The 15,721-nt window shown below is 34.1% G+C and overlaps 2 protein-coding genes across 2 annotated transcripts; one reads left to right on the forward strand and one right to left on the reverse strand.

The window, feature by feature from the left end:
- The first annotated feature begins 43 nt into the window (after positions 1–43).
- LOC106069633 (acyl-coenzyme A diphosphatase FITM2-like) lies at positions 44–6,106 on the forward strand. Its single transcript, XM_056035223.1, has one exon. The coding sequence runs from the start codon at positions 107–109 to the stop codon at positions 1,070–1,072; it is 966 nt and encodes a 321-aa protein (XP_055891198.1). The 5' UTR covers positions 44–106; the 3' UTR covers positions 1,073–6,106.
- LOC106077953 (aquaporin-like) lies at positions 4,415–15,009 on the reverse strand. The gene is made up of 6 exons (XM_056035224.1): positions 14,902–15,009; positions 12,885–13,210; positions 11,075–11,206; positions 10,616–10,753; positions 9,828–9,908; positions 4,415–6,490 (listed from the first exon to the last, which is right to left on the reverse strand). Exons 2-6 carry the CDS (start codon positions 13,176–13,178, stop codon positions 6,239–6,241), a joined length of 897 nt encoding a protein of 298 aa, XP_055891199.1. The 5' UTR covers positions 13,179–13,210; positions 14,902–15,009; the 3' UTR covers positions 4,415–6,238.
- Between the last annotated feature and the right edge of the window lie 712 nt (positions 15,010–15,721).

Raw genomic sequence — 15,721 nt, forward strand, 5'->3', positions numbered from 1 at the left:
TTTTCTCTAAATAGTATTGGCATTCCAAATTTTGAAAGTGCAAACGGGTCTTTGACAGATAAATAAGAATTAACTCCCTTGACACTATTGTTGTAATCATTTCATCATGCCCAAAACAAATGCTAGTGCAAAAACAAGTGCACGTCGTCAAGAATTTAATAGATCAAATGCTCAACAACAGAAGACCTCAGTAAGAAAGTCAACTGGATTGAAATTGCCTGAGCCCACGCACGTTGGTCACTTTATAGTTATGGTGATCATGAAGATATGCCGCTCTATTCTTTTTGTGGACACCGGCGTAAAAATCGGTGTTTACCTTATCGGAGTGATGATATGTTCCATTATTTGTGACCTGTTCGTTGTACCACGAACATACATGTCAGAAAAGCACAACATTCTTAATAAATATTTTGTCAAACTCGGATGGGCATGGACATTGACATTCGTCACTGCTTACATAATCTTAACTTCTTTGGTTTACTGTTGTAACAATGTCGCCAAAATGTGCCAACATATTCTGAGAGTTGCTGTTGGTACACTACTGTGGTACACATGTACCTCATTGTTCCTTCATGTAGAGTCCATTGTCGGCGTATGTACCGCGAATTCACATGACAACAAGACTGCTTGTATGGACGCTGGCAAAAACTGGCTAGGGTTTGATATCTCAGGACACGTGTTCTTGGAGATGCATTCACTGCTGACTATTTCTGAAGAAGTAAAAACTTTCAAATACTGGGCAAAACTTGGTAAAATCCTGGAAGATGAAAACCTCAGTGAAAGGCGACCATTATCAGAAGAGGAAATAGGCCAGGCACGGATGAACTACCGAACATTAACTCCATATATTAAAGCTATAATTGTAGTGCTTGCCATTATGATGGTTTTATTTGAAGTTATGTTGTTCTTCACCACCATCTACAGATTTCACACGTTGCCGCAAAAAGTATCTGCTTCTTTTGTTGCCGTAGGATGCTGGTTTTTAAGCTACCAGATTTTGTACAAGTCGGGAAATCCTTTTCCTTTTATGCCTGTTAGTCCTGGCGTGAGTCCTTTACAGTTTATGAAGTAATTTAATTTAAATTGATGATAGATTCTTGTGTCTTATTAAATTATTTTTATAGTATATAAAACTTTTTACAATTTGTACTACTAAGTTGCTTTAGGATTTAAACAAATTTACCCTGATTTGTTTTTTGATGCCATGCATGTTAATATCTGAATGACTTTAAATGATGGATAATTAATAGTTTTTAATTATATATTTTTATCATATGATTGTGTATTGTTTTAGACTAGTATAATTTTTTTTTAATCCTTGATATGCGACCTCTAAATTAGAGTTTCATTGGAATTACTGATTTGGTTGAGTTTAAATGAGACAATAATTTATTTATAAATCAGTTTTGGAAACAATTTATAAAAAAATTAATTGATATATATATATAGAGAGAGAGATACATATTGAAATACTAATTGATTTCTTCAGAATATTTTTAATGTTGGAGCATGGTTAAATTATACAATACCAATTTGCTTAAAAAAAAATGAAATCCATAGTTCATGTGTATGTAAAACTGTAATTAAAAAGCATTAAAAAAAAATTTTAACACTTCCTGACCAAACTAAATTCCAATATCTCCCATTTATTAGAGACCAATTTAGACTAGTCTACTATATGTATAGTATGCATTTTGTATGCAGCACAACTGATTGCGTGATTCTATACACCTATTTGATAACCAAATAAAAAAAAAAAGATTAAAACAAGGGAAATTAATCAAATAAAGCTGACACAACATACACAAGGCAAGCATTTTTAAAAATCAACCTTTAAATGAGTTTATGATTTCCAGTACATCGTATAAATTATGTAAATTGCTTGCCTACTAAAATAGCCATCTAAATTATGATCGTTATAATATTTACAATGTTTCTGCTGAGTTGTGTTTGACTACAGTAACAAGCCAACTGAAAAAGTTGCTATTGTTCATTCTTAGACTTAATTTTATGATAGGCCTATATAATATTCTAAATTTACACTTCAAAAGTTATTTACAGAAACTTAGAACAACCTAACCTAGCTGATGTTCCTTCTCACATCATTTCAGTTATTTGGGTAAAGAATCATTAAAATTTTAAAATGGGGTCAGGGACTAAAGTTTAGTTACTATTGTACTAGAAACAAACTTAAGTTAATTAAATGAAAAATAGTTTGTTTACATAATTTTGTTTTCTACTAAATAGAAAAATATTGGAGAATTATGAGTTGCTTTGGTTGCTAATTTAAATGTCTCTGCTCAACTAGATAGCAAAAATGTACTTGGCCTCAGCTGAGAAAGTTATATTTATTGGTTGTAATGCTGACAACAGAAAGATATAAGAGCCCTATAAACCAAAAAATCTTAAAGGGGAAAAGTTTTGATAAAAACAAAATGATATAAAAAAAAAAATATTATTCTCTTAGTATATTTTTATTAACGCTTTTTTGTGTGCCTTTGTTTCATTTCAAAAGATTATTTATTAACTTTATTTAAATAATTATTTTTATTTACAAAGCTGATATCAACTCACTCTGTCTGTCTGATAAAAAGTTTGCATATGTTTTTTCTCCCATTTACTATTCTTGGATCAAGTTGATATTTTGCATAATTATTTCATAGTCAATAACAATACATGAACCAATCTAAAAATTAACCAATTTGAATTAATCAATCATTTAGTTACTAATTAATTAATTTTGTTTTATATGGCAGAAAGGGAGCTAAACACTGAACTTTCCAGATAATTGTTGCTTATTTCGCCTTGAATAACTTTTTTTTTTTTTTTTTAATATTCTTTTTTTCTATTGCTTGTAAAGATTGCTTTTACTTTTAAATGGAATTAAAACATTTGATTTATTTATCATAGAAATCATTATTCTACATTTTGTAAAGTGTGACATCCTTCTGCATAGTGCAGGAGGCTGACATTGTGCTGGCTACTAAGCACATTTAGAAATCATAAAATCTATGAAAATGGAAATGAGTGGACTCTACAATCACTCATTCCCTCATTCCTTAAATCTCTGGTTGTGTGTGTGTGTGGGGGGGGGGGGTTGACAGGTAACTTTCACCTTTGACATTTACACTAATTCCTGGTCTTTTTTTTTACAAAGCTTTCTGGTAAAAAGTTTGTACACATTATTTCTCCTACGCCCAATCTCAGGTCAAGCTTAAATTTGACACAATTATTTCTTTTACCTGACAACACAAGAATCAATTTAAAAAATTAACCAATATTTTAATTAACTATTGGTAATTAATTATTTGTTTGGTATTTTGAACATGGCAAAGAAATTGTACTCAAGTGAGGTGGTGGTACAAGCTGAATTAGTCCCTTTTATAGTTCACCACTTTAAAAGTAAGTTTGAAAAAAACAAAGTAACTATACAATCTTCTATTTTCATACACACCTCACTAGCAGAGTGGTTAGAATGTCGGCTTGAGGATATGATTTCGAATTCACGTTATTCCACCCCCTTTTTTTTTAAATAAATGCTTTTAAAAAATGATTACAGTAAAATTCTCAGAGATATCCCTTTCTCCCCCCCCCCCTTCTTTTTTTCCCAAGTGATAGGATTATCACATATTAAGAAAGCTGAAAGCTAAACAAAAACAATTGGTAAAAATATTTCTAATCACACAGATTTTTTTTTGTTGGAGACTAATTCAAACTAATTGATGCAACTACATTTAATATAAAATCTTTTTTTTTTTTGTTTTTAAAAAAAAAATATTTGTTATGTTTTTCTTGTTAGAACCTTCAATACATGTACTGGTACCGGTATACTAACATTTATCTAAATCTTGAAAAAATATAATAACACTAAAAGATAAATATAATTTTTAAATTAAAAAAAAATTTCATCTCAATAATAAAAAAAAAGAATGTCCTCTCCCTCACTTAGCACCTACTTTTTTGTTTTTTTTCTTACACCATTCTGTTGTCATGGGGAAGATACATATCTTCACTTGGATACATGCTCCTTTCTGTTTAATTATCTATTCAAAACACTGCTTTAAACAGAACAACTTTGTTTTTAACTCCCCCTTTCCTTTTTTTCCTCCCATTTTTTTTTTATGTTGACAAATAAAATCAAATGTACTGAAATAACTTTTACAGACTTGACTGCCTTTCCTATTTTTTTAAAAATAAATTTTAAGTCACCCCATTTTGTTCTTTTGATTGCTGTAATGAAAGTGGGTCTTCTGTCAACATGGTTCAAACTTTTTAGCTCTTACAGGCTCAGCCTTCTATGTCCTATGTTTTCTTTAGTGGTGATCATCTGTCTTAATTTAGACAATAAAATGTAACCAGTAGGTTAGAAACTGATCCAATCTAAAGCATCTCAACAAAAACATCCAAATATGTACATAAGAAACTATTTTTCTTTATTTTGTTTTACATAAAAAAACAACATGTATATAATAAAATCAGTCTGAAGACAAGACAGATTATTAAGATCAATTTTTTGTAAATGTACATATCCTACAGAAGAGATGTTAGCATACAACACTACATGTACAAGTTTTATTATGATATATTTATAATGAGTTACAACATTTGTCATTGTGCACTGTATTTAGTGTTTTGTTACTATCAACCTGGGCAATAAACTACAACTGCATTTACTTGTGTTTTAAATTATTAATAGAGAACGCATTGCCAATAGTTTCCTTGCACTCTTGACCTCTTATGATTGGCGTATTATAGAAACAATTGTTTTGCTTTGATGTGGTTCATATCAATGTTAAATTTAAATGATTTTAAAACAACTTTCTGCTTTTTTTTTTTTTTTTTTTTTTTTTTAAGCTTTTGAGGTTTTCTTTGTGTGTGAAAAAAAAAATTTAATTCAAATATCCTTTTTTTTTTCAATTCACTTTAATTCAAATATTATAATTTGAATGATTTTTAAATTGTTTAACAAATATTTTTTTAATGGGCATATTTGTTGAGGCCTTGTGAAAGGTGTGGAGATATTTGATACATTTACCTCATGAGCATATGTTTGCCTAAATGTGTTTGCCTAAATGACACTGATTCAGAAAAAAGTTTTATCTCTAGGTTTTTTACCCAGGCAAAAAACAACAACAACACACAATTAAGGCCTTATGTTACAAAGCTTATAAACATTGATTGGTAAATCTATTTACAAAATGTCTGTATCTTCTATATTTTATAGTTTCAAAAAATGTTTGGTAAATGACTGAATCCAGTCTCACTTATTGGTACTACAAGTGCTAGTGCTGTTCCATCTTTTTGTTATCTTTTTTTATAGGCAGGTGCAGACACACACACAAACAATACACTTATCTGAGTCACTTTTTGTGTGTGTGTGTGTTTGGGGGACTGGGTCTATTCTCTACCCAGTAAATTTAGAATCTTTGTGTTCTATCCTTTTGTTCTAGTTTGAAGGTGACACTTTAGCAGACGTTTGAATAGTTCACCTCATCCTGAATGGCTTCGAACGTGTAGAGTGAATCAATTGAATTAATAAGAATGAATTGGTGGAGTGAATCAACTGAATCGATGAAAGGAGTTGAACTGGTAGAATGAATCACTTTGAGCCGGTAGAATCTAAGGCATGAGGAATCTTATTATAGGGCAACTTAAACTGCAGAGCTCTAGTGCTAGTCTACCAAACTTGTGCCAGTTAAGTTATTTATTCTTGAATCACATTTTGATTTTTGTTTGTTGTGTATCTGCTTCAACTATTAATTTGTTTTTGAAATGTGGTGACTATGTGATATGATTTGAACTAGTTGAAAACAAAATTATATCTATTATTTCGTATATTGTTGCCAACCCTATTTTGTGTGTGTGTGTGTATTTTTGTTTATTTTTATATTTTTGGCTACTCATATCTGCGTGAGGTTTTGCTAGTAGATATTTTTGTTCTGTTACAGATTAATTGGGAAAAGTTTCAAGAAATGTGTGTGTGTGCGCCTGCGTGTTTGATTGAGAATTGTTTCATTAAACGTTTTTCTTGAAAATTGTCACTCCTCGCCCTTTCCCCTTTCCAGTGCCAGGACCTTGAGTGATTAAAGTTTTTACTTTATAAGCATATTTGTCTTTCTTGATTGCTTTTTTTTTTTAAGGTCATTACTATGTATACAGCTTTACATTTTAGTAATACAGATCATGGCATTGTTTATTCCTGGCTTTAGACTGTTTATAATGTTACCCTGTACTGGCCCTAAGATGGTAAACCAACATATGAGTTACGATGGATTGGTGCACGAGAACCGTACGAATGTTTGCTGTCTTGGCCAACAGGGCCCATGGCTACCGCAATGTTGTCAAAACTCATGCTCTTGTCAGTTTGGCCATCATTGCCGTCTCCGCAGAGGGCCATCAGTGCGCACGCCTGGCTAGGGTGCTGGGCCAGAATGTATTTATAGATCAAAGCTCCAAGAACTCCTCCCAGCGTTGGCGCTACCCAGTACAACTGTGGATGAAGACCAAGAATAGGAAAGATTTCATTCATTGTTTTTATGCACATCTAAAAATGAATGATTAAAGCTTAGACCTTGGATCTGCTGAACTTATTCAATGTTAAGTCATTGGGGCTAGTGATAGGCAAAAGTGAACTAAAAAATTAGAAACATCTAGTTTAACTAAAAAAAAAATGTATTAAGGCTAGAGTTTTAGAAAAAAAAAAAGTTAAAATCGAAGATTAATCATTTTTTTTTTAGTTACAAAATAAAAGGTTCAATTAAAATTTGTAAAAAAAAAACAACAACAACTTTTTAACATGTGGTTGCGGTTGAAACGAAAATCCCTGTTATCTGATCATGTACATGATATCAACAGCGTTGATTATATTTTTAAAAATGCAATAAACAATTATTTGGTCACAGTCTGCATTTGAAGAGGGATTTGGTCAAGTAAGATGGTGGTAGAAGTTACGGAGCCAATATCAGCACTTGAAAATAGCAGCATTATTTATAAATGTTGTTGATTGATTTTTAAAGTCACGTGGTGATGTTTAATTTCTGTTCGTTTATAGTGGAAATCTGATAAGCGTATTAGGGCAATATTTAGGGATTGTAATCAATTCATTTGCGCTAAACAATACATTATTAACTGCAGGAACATCCAGTACACGCTTTTTATAGCTTCAACCTTAGATTAAGCCGAAAAGTCTTTATTAGACCTACCATTGAGATCTAGGTCTAAATCTTAAGCTAGGCCCATGTAGATAAGAGCATTAGGATAACCAACTCTAGAAAAACAAAATTAATCCACACCCTCCCTGCCCCAAAAAGTAAATAGACTGTCCCGACTGATTTTAACAACCTGGTCAGATAGACGTACACATCATAGCCTAGTGTGTAGTCGATGGTGGCATCCTTGCGCGTCAGGCAATAGAATTTTTGTATGTTGAGTGGTCAGACAAGAAAATATAGCACATTGGTCAAGTAGGTCAAGAATGTGCGTAGTCTACCTTTACTCTAAAATAGTGACCACACCCTCCTTGCCCACAAGTAAATAGGCTGTGTGTCCGATTAATGTTAACAACCTGGTCAGATAGACACGTAGGCCTAGTGTAAGTAATTAAGTTTCTCTTTCAGACCTTGTGATCTATAAGGCAGACGATGTAAAGGTCATCTGTTTCTATGGTCTACGGTTGACGAGGGTGTCATGTGGCCAACACAACGACGAACTGCCTTTACTTTAGCCAACAATGTCAGGTACCCATTAGAGTTGGGTGGACTCGGAGGCGCCCAAAGATCCCGAAATTCAAAATCCAAGTCTTCATCAGGATTCGAACCCGTGATCCCAGGTTCAGAAGCCAAGCGCTTTACCGCTCAGTCACCTAGTGTACTGTAGTGTATAATCCATGATGATAAGACCACCCTGTGTTTTTTTCCTTGGACTTTATGCAATAGTGTATGTTGAGTGGTATGGTTGTCAGGCAAACGTACGTAAATCAATCTTTACCCTAAAAGAGTTACTCTGGTCAAATGTTTCACGAAATTTCGTTTGTATTTCTTTAGTTCAAATCTAAATGCGAAATTATGGATTTATTTCTTTTATAAGATTATAAACTTTACTGGTACTGTAAGACTTTTCCGTTATATAATAACTCAATATAAATTTTTATAACATTTTTTTTTTAAAGTATCATTCTTTCTTAATTGTTTTAATTCAAGGCAAAAATACAAACACATGACACATAGCCTATTTATTTAGTTATCTTTTTTTTTTTTATCTTATTGTGCGTTTATAAAGAAACATCTTCCTTGAGTGACTTTATAGAGAAAGATTTCAACAATGTCGGATGATTAGCTAGGTCTAGATCAACCACACATCTCACTACTTTATTTTAGTTAAAACTTAAATTTAGTTTAACTTTTAATATTTAGTTTAGTCCCCATCGTTAATTAGATCTGCAGTAATTTGCAATGTTTAGTCATTGGAGCTTCAGTACTTTTTGTTAAGTCATAAGTTCCTAATCGGATTAACACAACATTTCATATTTGTATACCGGTACCTTAAAAAAAATCTTGCAGAATGGAATTTGTAGACTATTCGCATGTTGTATATGCTACAAGTAAAGTCAGCATTAAATAATTGTATTCATCCATCAATAGTCAATATTTCTACTCTGCCAACCAGGTAATGTTTGTATCACTAACCATAACGTTCACAAGATCTCTTACATTTATACCACAAGCCCTTCCAACTGTTCGAGGTAAGTTATCATAACTTATGTTATATTTTGCTCCCCACCTCCGGGTCAATTAATTTTATCCAAAGAGATTGGACCAGAATTTGTATTAACTTGTAACTTCTTTGTATTCCTGTGAAAATATTTTATATACTTATCTGTTGACATAGTTTTAGATAGGTAGGCCCCTATATTGTCTTTGCATTAGGCTATTTATTGTTACCCGGTGGTCAATCTTATCTTATAATTTACAGACGTTCCTTCAAACAAGAAGATTATTACGTCCTAGGCGTATACATGTGTTAATCTAGTCGTGTACGTTCATTAGAGCCAGGGCCGGCCTTAGGGCACTGCAACCTATGCGGCCGCAGTGGGCCCCGCACTTTCATAGGCCCCGCGCTGACTCTAGTAGTAAATTATTAAATTAAACCATTTTAACTTATAACAGGGTTTCAGCGGTCTCCTGATTTTCCATGAGCTCCTGAAATTGCTAGGTATATGAAAAAAAAAAAGTCATGAAAATCTCCTGAAATTATTAAAATATCCTGAAAACTCAAAACTATGTTCTGAAAAATAGACAAAATTGTCATTTTCGTGTTTCATTCCATATGGAAAACGCCAATCCTACTCGCAATTAAAAAAAGGCATTTGTCAGCTTTCAATTAATAAAAATAATAAGGCGAATTTTAACCAAAACAGTAGGCCTATGTTCCAATAACTAATTTACTGTAATAGTCAATGGCATTTAAATATAGATCTAAATCGATCTCAACCTCTTGAAAAAAATCAAAAGCGATATTTTGCTAGTCGATAGAAAATCTAAAAGGCAGATTGGAATGTTTATCGGCTTTAAGTTGGACATCTATCTTCTATTGTAGATGGCTCGTAAACTCAATTTTATCGTGATTTTGTACTTAGTAAAGTACGAATAAAATGTAAAGAGGAATTTATTTTTTTAACAAAAATCTTAATTTTCACTTATTATCCTTACCCCTACCCAGACTAGGCCCCGCGCAATCCGTTTCGCATTGGGCCCCGCAATCTGTAGGACCGGCCCTGATTAGAGCCATAAACTCCGCTAAGTCTTTGGTTTCATGTATAATCTAGTTACCCAGTGGTCATCCCAGACTCCAGCTATCACAGCTGGACCAAGTGTTCTGATCGGGTTCATACTGCATCCAGTCAGCCGAGCCTGGAGAAACAAAAGGAATTACGTATAAAGAATAAATACTGAAGTAACTAGTTCTTTTTCTATCAACCTCGTGTGAGGCATGTTTCTGATGTAACTATCAAATGTTAAGGTAACTAAGCTGTTGGTACTGTTTTACGGTCATTTTCTCAAGTTAGATAATCGTTAATCAAGACTTTTATCTGCAATTGATCTTGTTACTTCCCTTAGCATTACATTCCTATCGAGTAAAAAAAAAGTTTTTACGTGAGATCTCATGGATTTATCTATAGCAGCGGTTCTCAGCCTTTTATGCTCGGCGACCCCTTTATACAATATCCCACTCTGCCGCGACCCATCCCCTTCCCGCACACACACACACACCTATAGAAGAATAGACAAAAACAATCCATTTTTTCGATGGTTTTTGGCGACCCCTGGCAAATCATCAATCGACCCCCAAGGGGGTCGTGACCCACAGGTTGAGAACCCCTGATTTATAGGCAACAAAAGCTATAGCTTAGGGCGAAATATTTTCAATGAAGAGTTCATACTGAACAGGCAAAGTGGAGCTTATAGTCCTCCCAGCATAACGGTCAGTCGTATTTAAGTTGCATGCCTAAAAAGCAGTCATAGCAACTCTACCAAGACTAAAAAATGTATACATAAAACTTAAGAATGATTTGGTCTAAATATATCTAATTATAAAAGTAAACAAAATGGAGACTTACCGCCCACGTATTCTGCATCACCACGACGAGCCCGATAGTAAGCGGCATGGAACCCCCAAGGTCACTTCTGTTCTTATCACTGCTAGCAAACACCGCCAGGATCAGAAAGCAAGTGGCAATCATCTCAGCGACAAAGCCCTGGCGATATAAGGATCGAAAGAATTAAAATTGTGCAAAATTTCAGCTTGATCCGAGATTGCGTGTCGGAGAAATAACGTGTACAAACTTTTGGCCAGAAAGACAAACATACAGACCGATAGACATAGTGAGTTGATATTAGCTGAAAAGTACTTAGGGAGATTAACAGAAAAAGAAACTATTTGAGAAATGCTGTTCAAAGTCATAGATCTAGATCTAGTTACGTTTTAACATTTACGAAAATTTTGAAAGATGAATTTTTTTTTGGAAAATAAGAGTTATATTGCTAATTAGACATCATCAGTCAGAGAAATTAATTACCTGAGCTACTGTGACGTCCTTACCAAGAACTGTGGCCCCAATCTGACCTCTCCATTGATCTGGAATAATGTACCAGACAATAGCGGTACCCGCAATTGATCCTGCACACTGCATGACTATAAACACAACAGTCTGAAGTATTGAGAAACATTGAAAACAAGTGATCATTTTATTAGTAAACACTTTTTGACGTTCCACTATATCACCACATACTTCTCCACATCGCCTTGCCTTCTTTGTTACAGTATTTTATTTCTAGAAGAACATATTAAGCCAGACCTTTAGAAACTCTAAATGTAGGCAAAACAAAGAGAAGGTTACTGTGAGCAACATTTAGTATAAAATCCCCACATATATCCCAACAAGATTATATGTCTGGATTAGTGATGGAATTCTTAATCTGCAATGGATACATTTCTCAGACCGAAAGAGTTGGGCATCGACCCATATGCTCCTCTGGCCTTAAGAAAAATGGGCTCACACATTTCAGAATTTTACTATCCTCTATCACGGATACTGACGTAGAGCAGTTTGTCCCAGACTTTTTCCTTAACTGGAACACTTCGCACATTCTGAGTATTTAGCGGAATATTTGATTATTTTTTTTAGGGAGATTAATTCACTTGGTGGCCTACTGGTTAATAATGGACTTCATTCACCAATCGTAAACAAACAACATTTAGCCACGTGATTCTATATATCTTCTATACAAATTACGTAATTCACAGTGGCTGTCACGTGATACGTATTTTTTCATTGTCTTATCAATATTATGACGTGGCTAAATGTGTTTATTTACGATTGGTGAATGAGGTCCATTCCAGTAGCTCATGGAACACCTAGTCAGACCTCGCGGAACACTAGGGTTCCGCGGAACACAATTTGGGAAACATTGACGTAGATAATAGGTCTAAACTAGTTTAAATTAATAATTAAAATGTAATAGGCCTGCGTTACTAGAACAACCTTTTATTTATGTATGTATTTATTTATTTGGTTTTATTCAACAAGATCACAGTAAACAGTAAACTAAACCATATACGTCCACTCACATGACTGATTACAGCGAAAATTAACAACTCATTTATACCGCAATGGTATTATTGTGGATATGATTCCGAGCGAGTATATTTATCTTATCTTATCCTATATAATACAGACGTTACTTCAAAAAAGAAGATGATTACGTCCTACGCGTCATGCATTCAGTCACTGGCTAGCTCAGGCAACCCATTCCATGCTCTAATAGCACTAGGGAAGAAGGAGTATTTGTACAAATTTGTGAAGTAATGCATGAGTTTCACTTCTAAGTTGCAACCCTTAAAGTGCAATTCCTTCTGTGTTTTTTTTTCAGGGGAAAATGTAACAAATAAAATTTTGTAAAATATTTTATATGCTTCGGATGTTCCTTCAGAGTTGAAGATAATTTACGCAAGACGACGGGAGATTGGAGAGGGCAGGGTATGAACCCTTGACCAATTGAGAAGTTTGAACGACAGTCCAGTGCGCATACCCTACGACGGTACGACCAGGCAGCCAATTGCATTAGAGAGTGAAAAGAACTAAGGCTGAAAACCATTATCATTCTATATTAGGGGTGGTCAACCTTTTTCTATGAAGGGCCGCATGTGGCCCGCGGTCCGTAATTTGCCCACCTCTGTTCTATATTTTTCTTTTATAAAGTTCTCTGTATTTTATTAAAAACTAAAGGGATTGTTAAATTTATTAGATGTTTGTGGTCTCTGGACTCTGGGATAGTAGATCTACAAATCAATCTTATCAAACACCACAGCAATACAAATGTTCTTACCTTGACCAGAGACAGCTGTCCAGTGACCATGAAGGACAAACTTACACTGGGATTGATGTGCGCCCCACTGATGTGATTGAATGTCCAGATAATCATAGCCACGGCCAGACCGGCACATGCTGCCGAGACCAGCGGCTCCTGCGGGTGGCCTTGGTCGAGGGTGGTGTACGAGCCGCATATGGAGATCATCAAGATGGCTGTGCCAGCCAGCTCCGCAAAGGCCGCCTTGTAGAACATGGCCGTGGACAGTTCATGAATCCCGAGGAAGTTGGTCAATAGATGGTGAGAGGCCATTATAATCTAATCAGATCTTTTCAACTCCAGCTCTAGGATGTATATATATAAAGAAAGAGAGAGTTGTTTTGAAAGAAAAATTGTGTCATATACAAGAAAAAATCAAAAGTACATTTTGAAAAAGACGATTTCTCCTATATACAACATATATAGCGATTTTTGTTTCTCTTAATAGGCAATGAATGTAAGATTAAAAATAAAAAAACAACAATGAAACATTTTTTACCCCACCCCATTTTTCCTTAGAAACAATCCTGGTTAAACGATGGTATATCTTCGACACTTTGTTTAGATCTAAACTTAGAAGATGATGCGCAAAATTTTCCTGAACATTATTTTATTAAACCATGATTCAATGCCTTACGTTCGGAAATTCCCGAAAGTGATATTCCTTTCAAGAACGCGATAGTCCTTTCAAAATCTATGTTAGATCTAGATCTAGTTCTCTAGCCAAATTTACATTTATTTATTTTCTACATTAAAACATTATCAAGGTCAAACTAGAGTCTTCCTCGTGTGGCCAACGAGCTAGTAAATCATTTTTTAGCGATATACATCAACTGTTAAATTTTTAGGAAAATTTTTATAGCATTATTCGAGATCAGCTGCTCCACAATGAAGTTCTGACTTGATTAGAGGTATTGTAAAGAAAAATACCTAATAGAACATTATTTTTCTTAATATGAGACACCTGATAGTCGATTATCACATTTTAGAAGTCGCCTAAGCATAAGTAATGTGCCACTCTTATTGTGAGAAATCGAAACTGACTGGAATGTAATTATTATACTACCTTTTAGAAGTCGTAACTGCCTGGAATGTTATGATACTATTACTTTTTACAATTCGTAACTGACTGGAATGTAATTATAGTATTACCTTTTAGAAGTGGTAACTGCCTGAAATGGCATGATACTATTACCTTTTACAAGTAGTAACTGACTACAATGCAATGATACTATTACATTTTACAAGTCGTGACTGACTGAAATGTAAGGATTCTACTACATGTTCCAACCAATGCTGTTTCTTTTAGTCAGTGGATGATGTGAGACGTCCATTGTAACACTCAACCTTCGACTATGTGTGTGTGTGTGTTGAAGGGATAGAACGAACCCGGGATCCTAAAGATAAAGAAGAACTAATGCTGTGAAGATAAACTGACCCTAGGATGTCCGTATTCATGTGTTCTAATGACGAGATCTGTCCAAATAATGTGTTCGGCTTGATAGGATCACACATGGAAGCGAGTTGTTGTTTTTTTTAAATCCTCGCCGAAACTAAAGGTCTCTACAGCTTTATTTTGCTTTCTCCTTTTACTGATGTTTTTTTTAAAATATTTTCTAAATTAATTTTATTTTGTATTTATTTTAAACATTGTAATTTGTATATAAACATTTCATAATTATGGACATTTTTTTTAGTAAGCAATTACATCTATCTATTACATCTATCTATTACATCTATCTATTACATCTATCTATTACATCTATCTATTACATCTATCTATTACATCTATCTATTACATCTATGGTAACTTGGTTGGATGATCTTATTCTAGTCTGCTTGATTTAAAGGCAAGTGGTTACCTCTTTTTTAGCCGGTGCTAATTTGAATAAAGTTATTGTTATTATTATGATATCCCAAGTGTCTCGGAGGAGGTACCAGACCAACTCTTATTTCCGGGGAAGATCAAAGCTATTTCTTAAAGACAGAAACTTACCGCTGTTCCACTATACACAACGTTTGATCATTAGATGCAGTCTCTGGTCAGAGGTTTGTGTTTACCTTCACGAGATTAAAGTATCCAAACATTGTCGCTCTTTAAATAGGTTTGTAGCGAGAGCTGATTCTCACACTGTATAAGACAGTACCCCGACTGGTTCTTTGCTTTTATTTTTTTTATCATAACTGATTCTTTGCACGAGGGCTCCACGACCTCGTGATTAATTCTATGTGGGCCCGCCCCGCTTATCATGAAACTATAGCCTCAACTAAGATAACTGAATTAAATATTGAAAGTTTCGATTCATTTTAAATGCAATATAATTTTCATAATCCAGAAAACATGTTACAACAAAGACTCTTATGCTCAATGGGCCTCATTCACCAATCGTAAACAAAGAACATTTAGCCACAATTTATGTAATCCATAAAGACTGTCACTTGATACGTTTGTTTTTTTTTCATTGTTTTATCAATATTATCACGTGGCTAAATGTTGTTTGTTTACGATTGGTGAATGAGGTTCATATTATTTGTTATGGTACGCATGTTGGCCTATTCTGTAATCAAGGCTCAAATCTTAAACACACATGCTCAGTGCAAGGTTCGACACCCGACTCGAGCTTTGTTTGTTTATTGAGCGCCTAAAGGCAGCACGGCAAATCTTCTCCCAGATACCCCCCCCCCCACACACACACACCAAGTGGTCTACTTATGAGATTAGACCATAGCGCTTTGAGCATGCTATAAGCATGAAAGAAGCGCTATATAAAAGCTATAATAATTATTAATATTAAATCATTCTATCCTTTAAATTA

Source organism: Biomphalaria glabrata, chromosome 7, assembly GCF_947242115.1.
Source record: "Biomphalaria glabrata chromosome 7, xgBioGlab47.1, whole genome shotgun sequence".
Taxonomy (NCBI): domain Eukaryota; kingdom Metazoa; phylum Mollusca; class Gastropoda; family Planorbidae; genus Biomphalaria; species Biomphalaria glabrata.

Coding starts and splice junctions, on each gene's coding strand:
- LOC106069633 (XM_056035223.1), top strand. CDS start 107: ATGCCCAAAACAAATGCTAGTGCAAAAACAAGTGCACGTCGTCAAGAA.
- LOC106077953 (XM_056035224.1), bottom strand. CDS start 13,178: ATGGCCTCTCACCATCTATTGACCAACTTCCTCGGGATTCATGAACTG. Junction 10,754..11,074: donor AGGACGTCACAGTAGCTCAG/GTAATTAATTTC, acceptor TTATATCGCCAG/GGCTTTGTCGCTGAGATGAT. Junction 9,909..10,615: donor TGATGCAGAATACGTGGGCG/GTAAGTCTCCAT, acceptor TTGTTTCTCCAG/GCTCGGCTGACTGGATGCAG.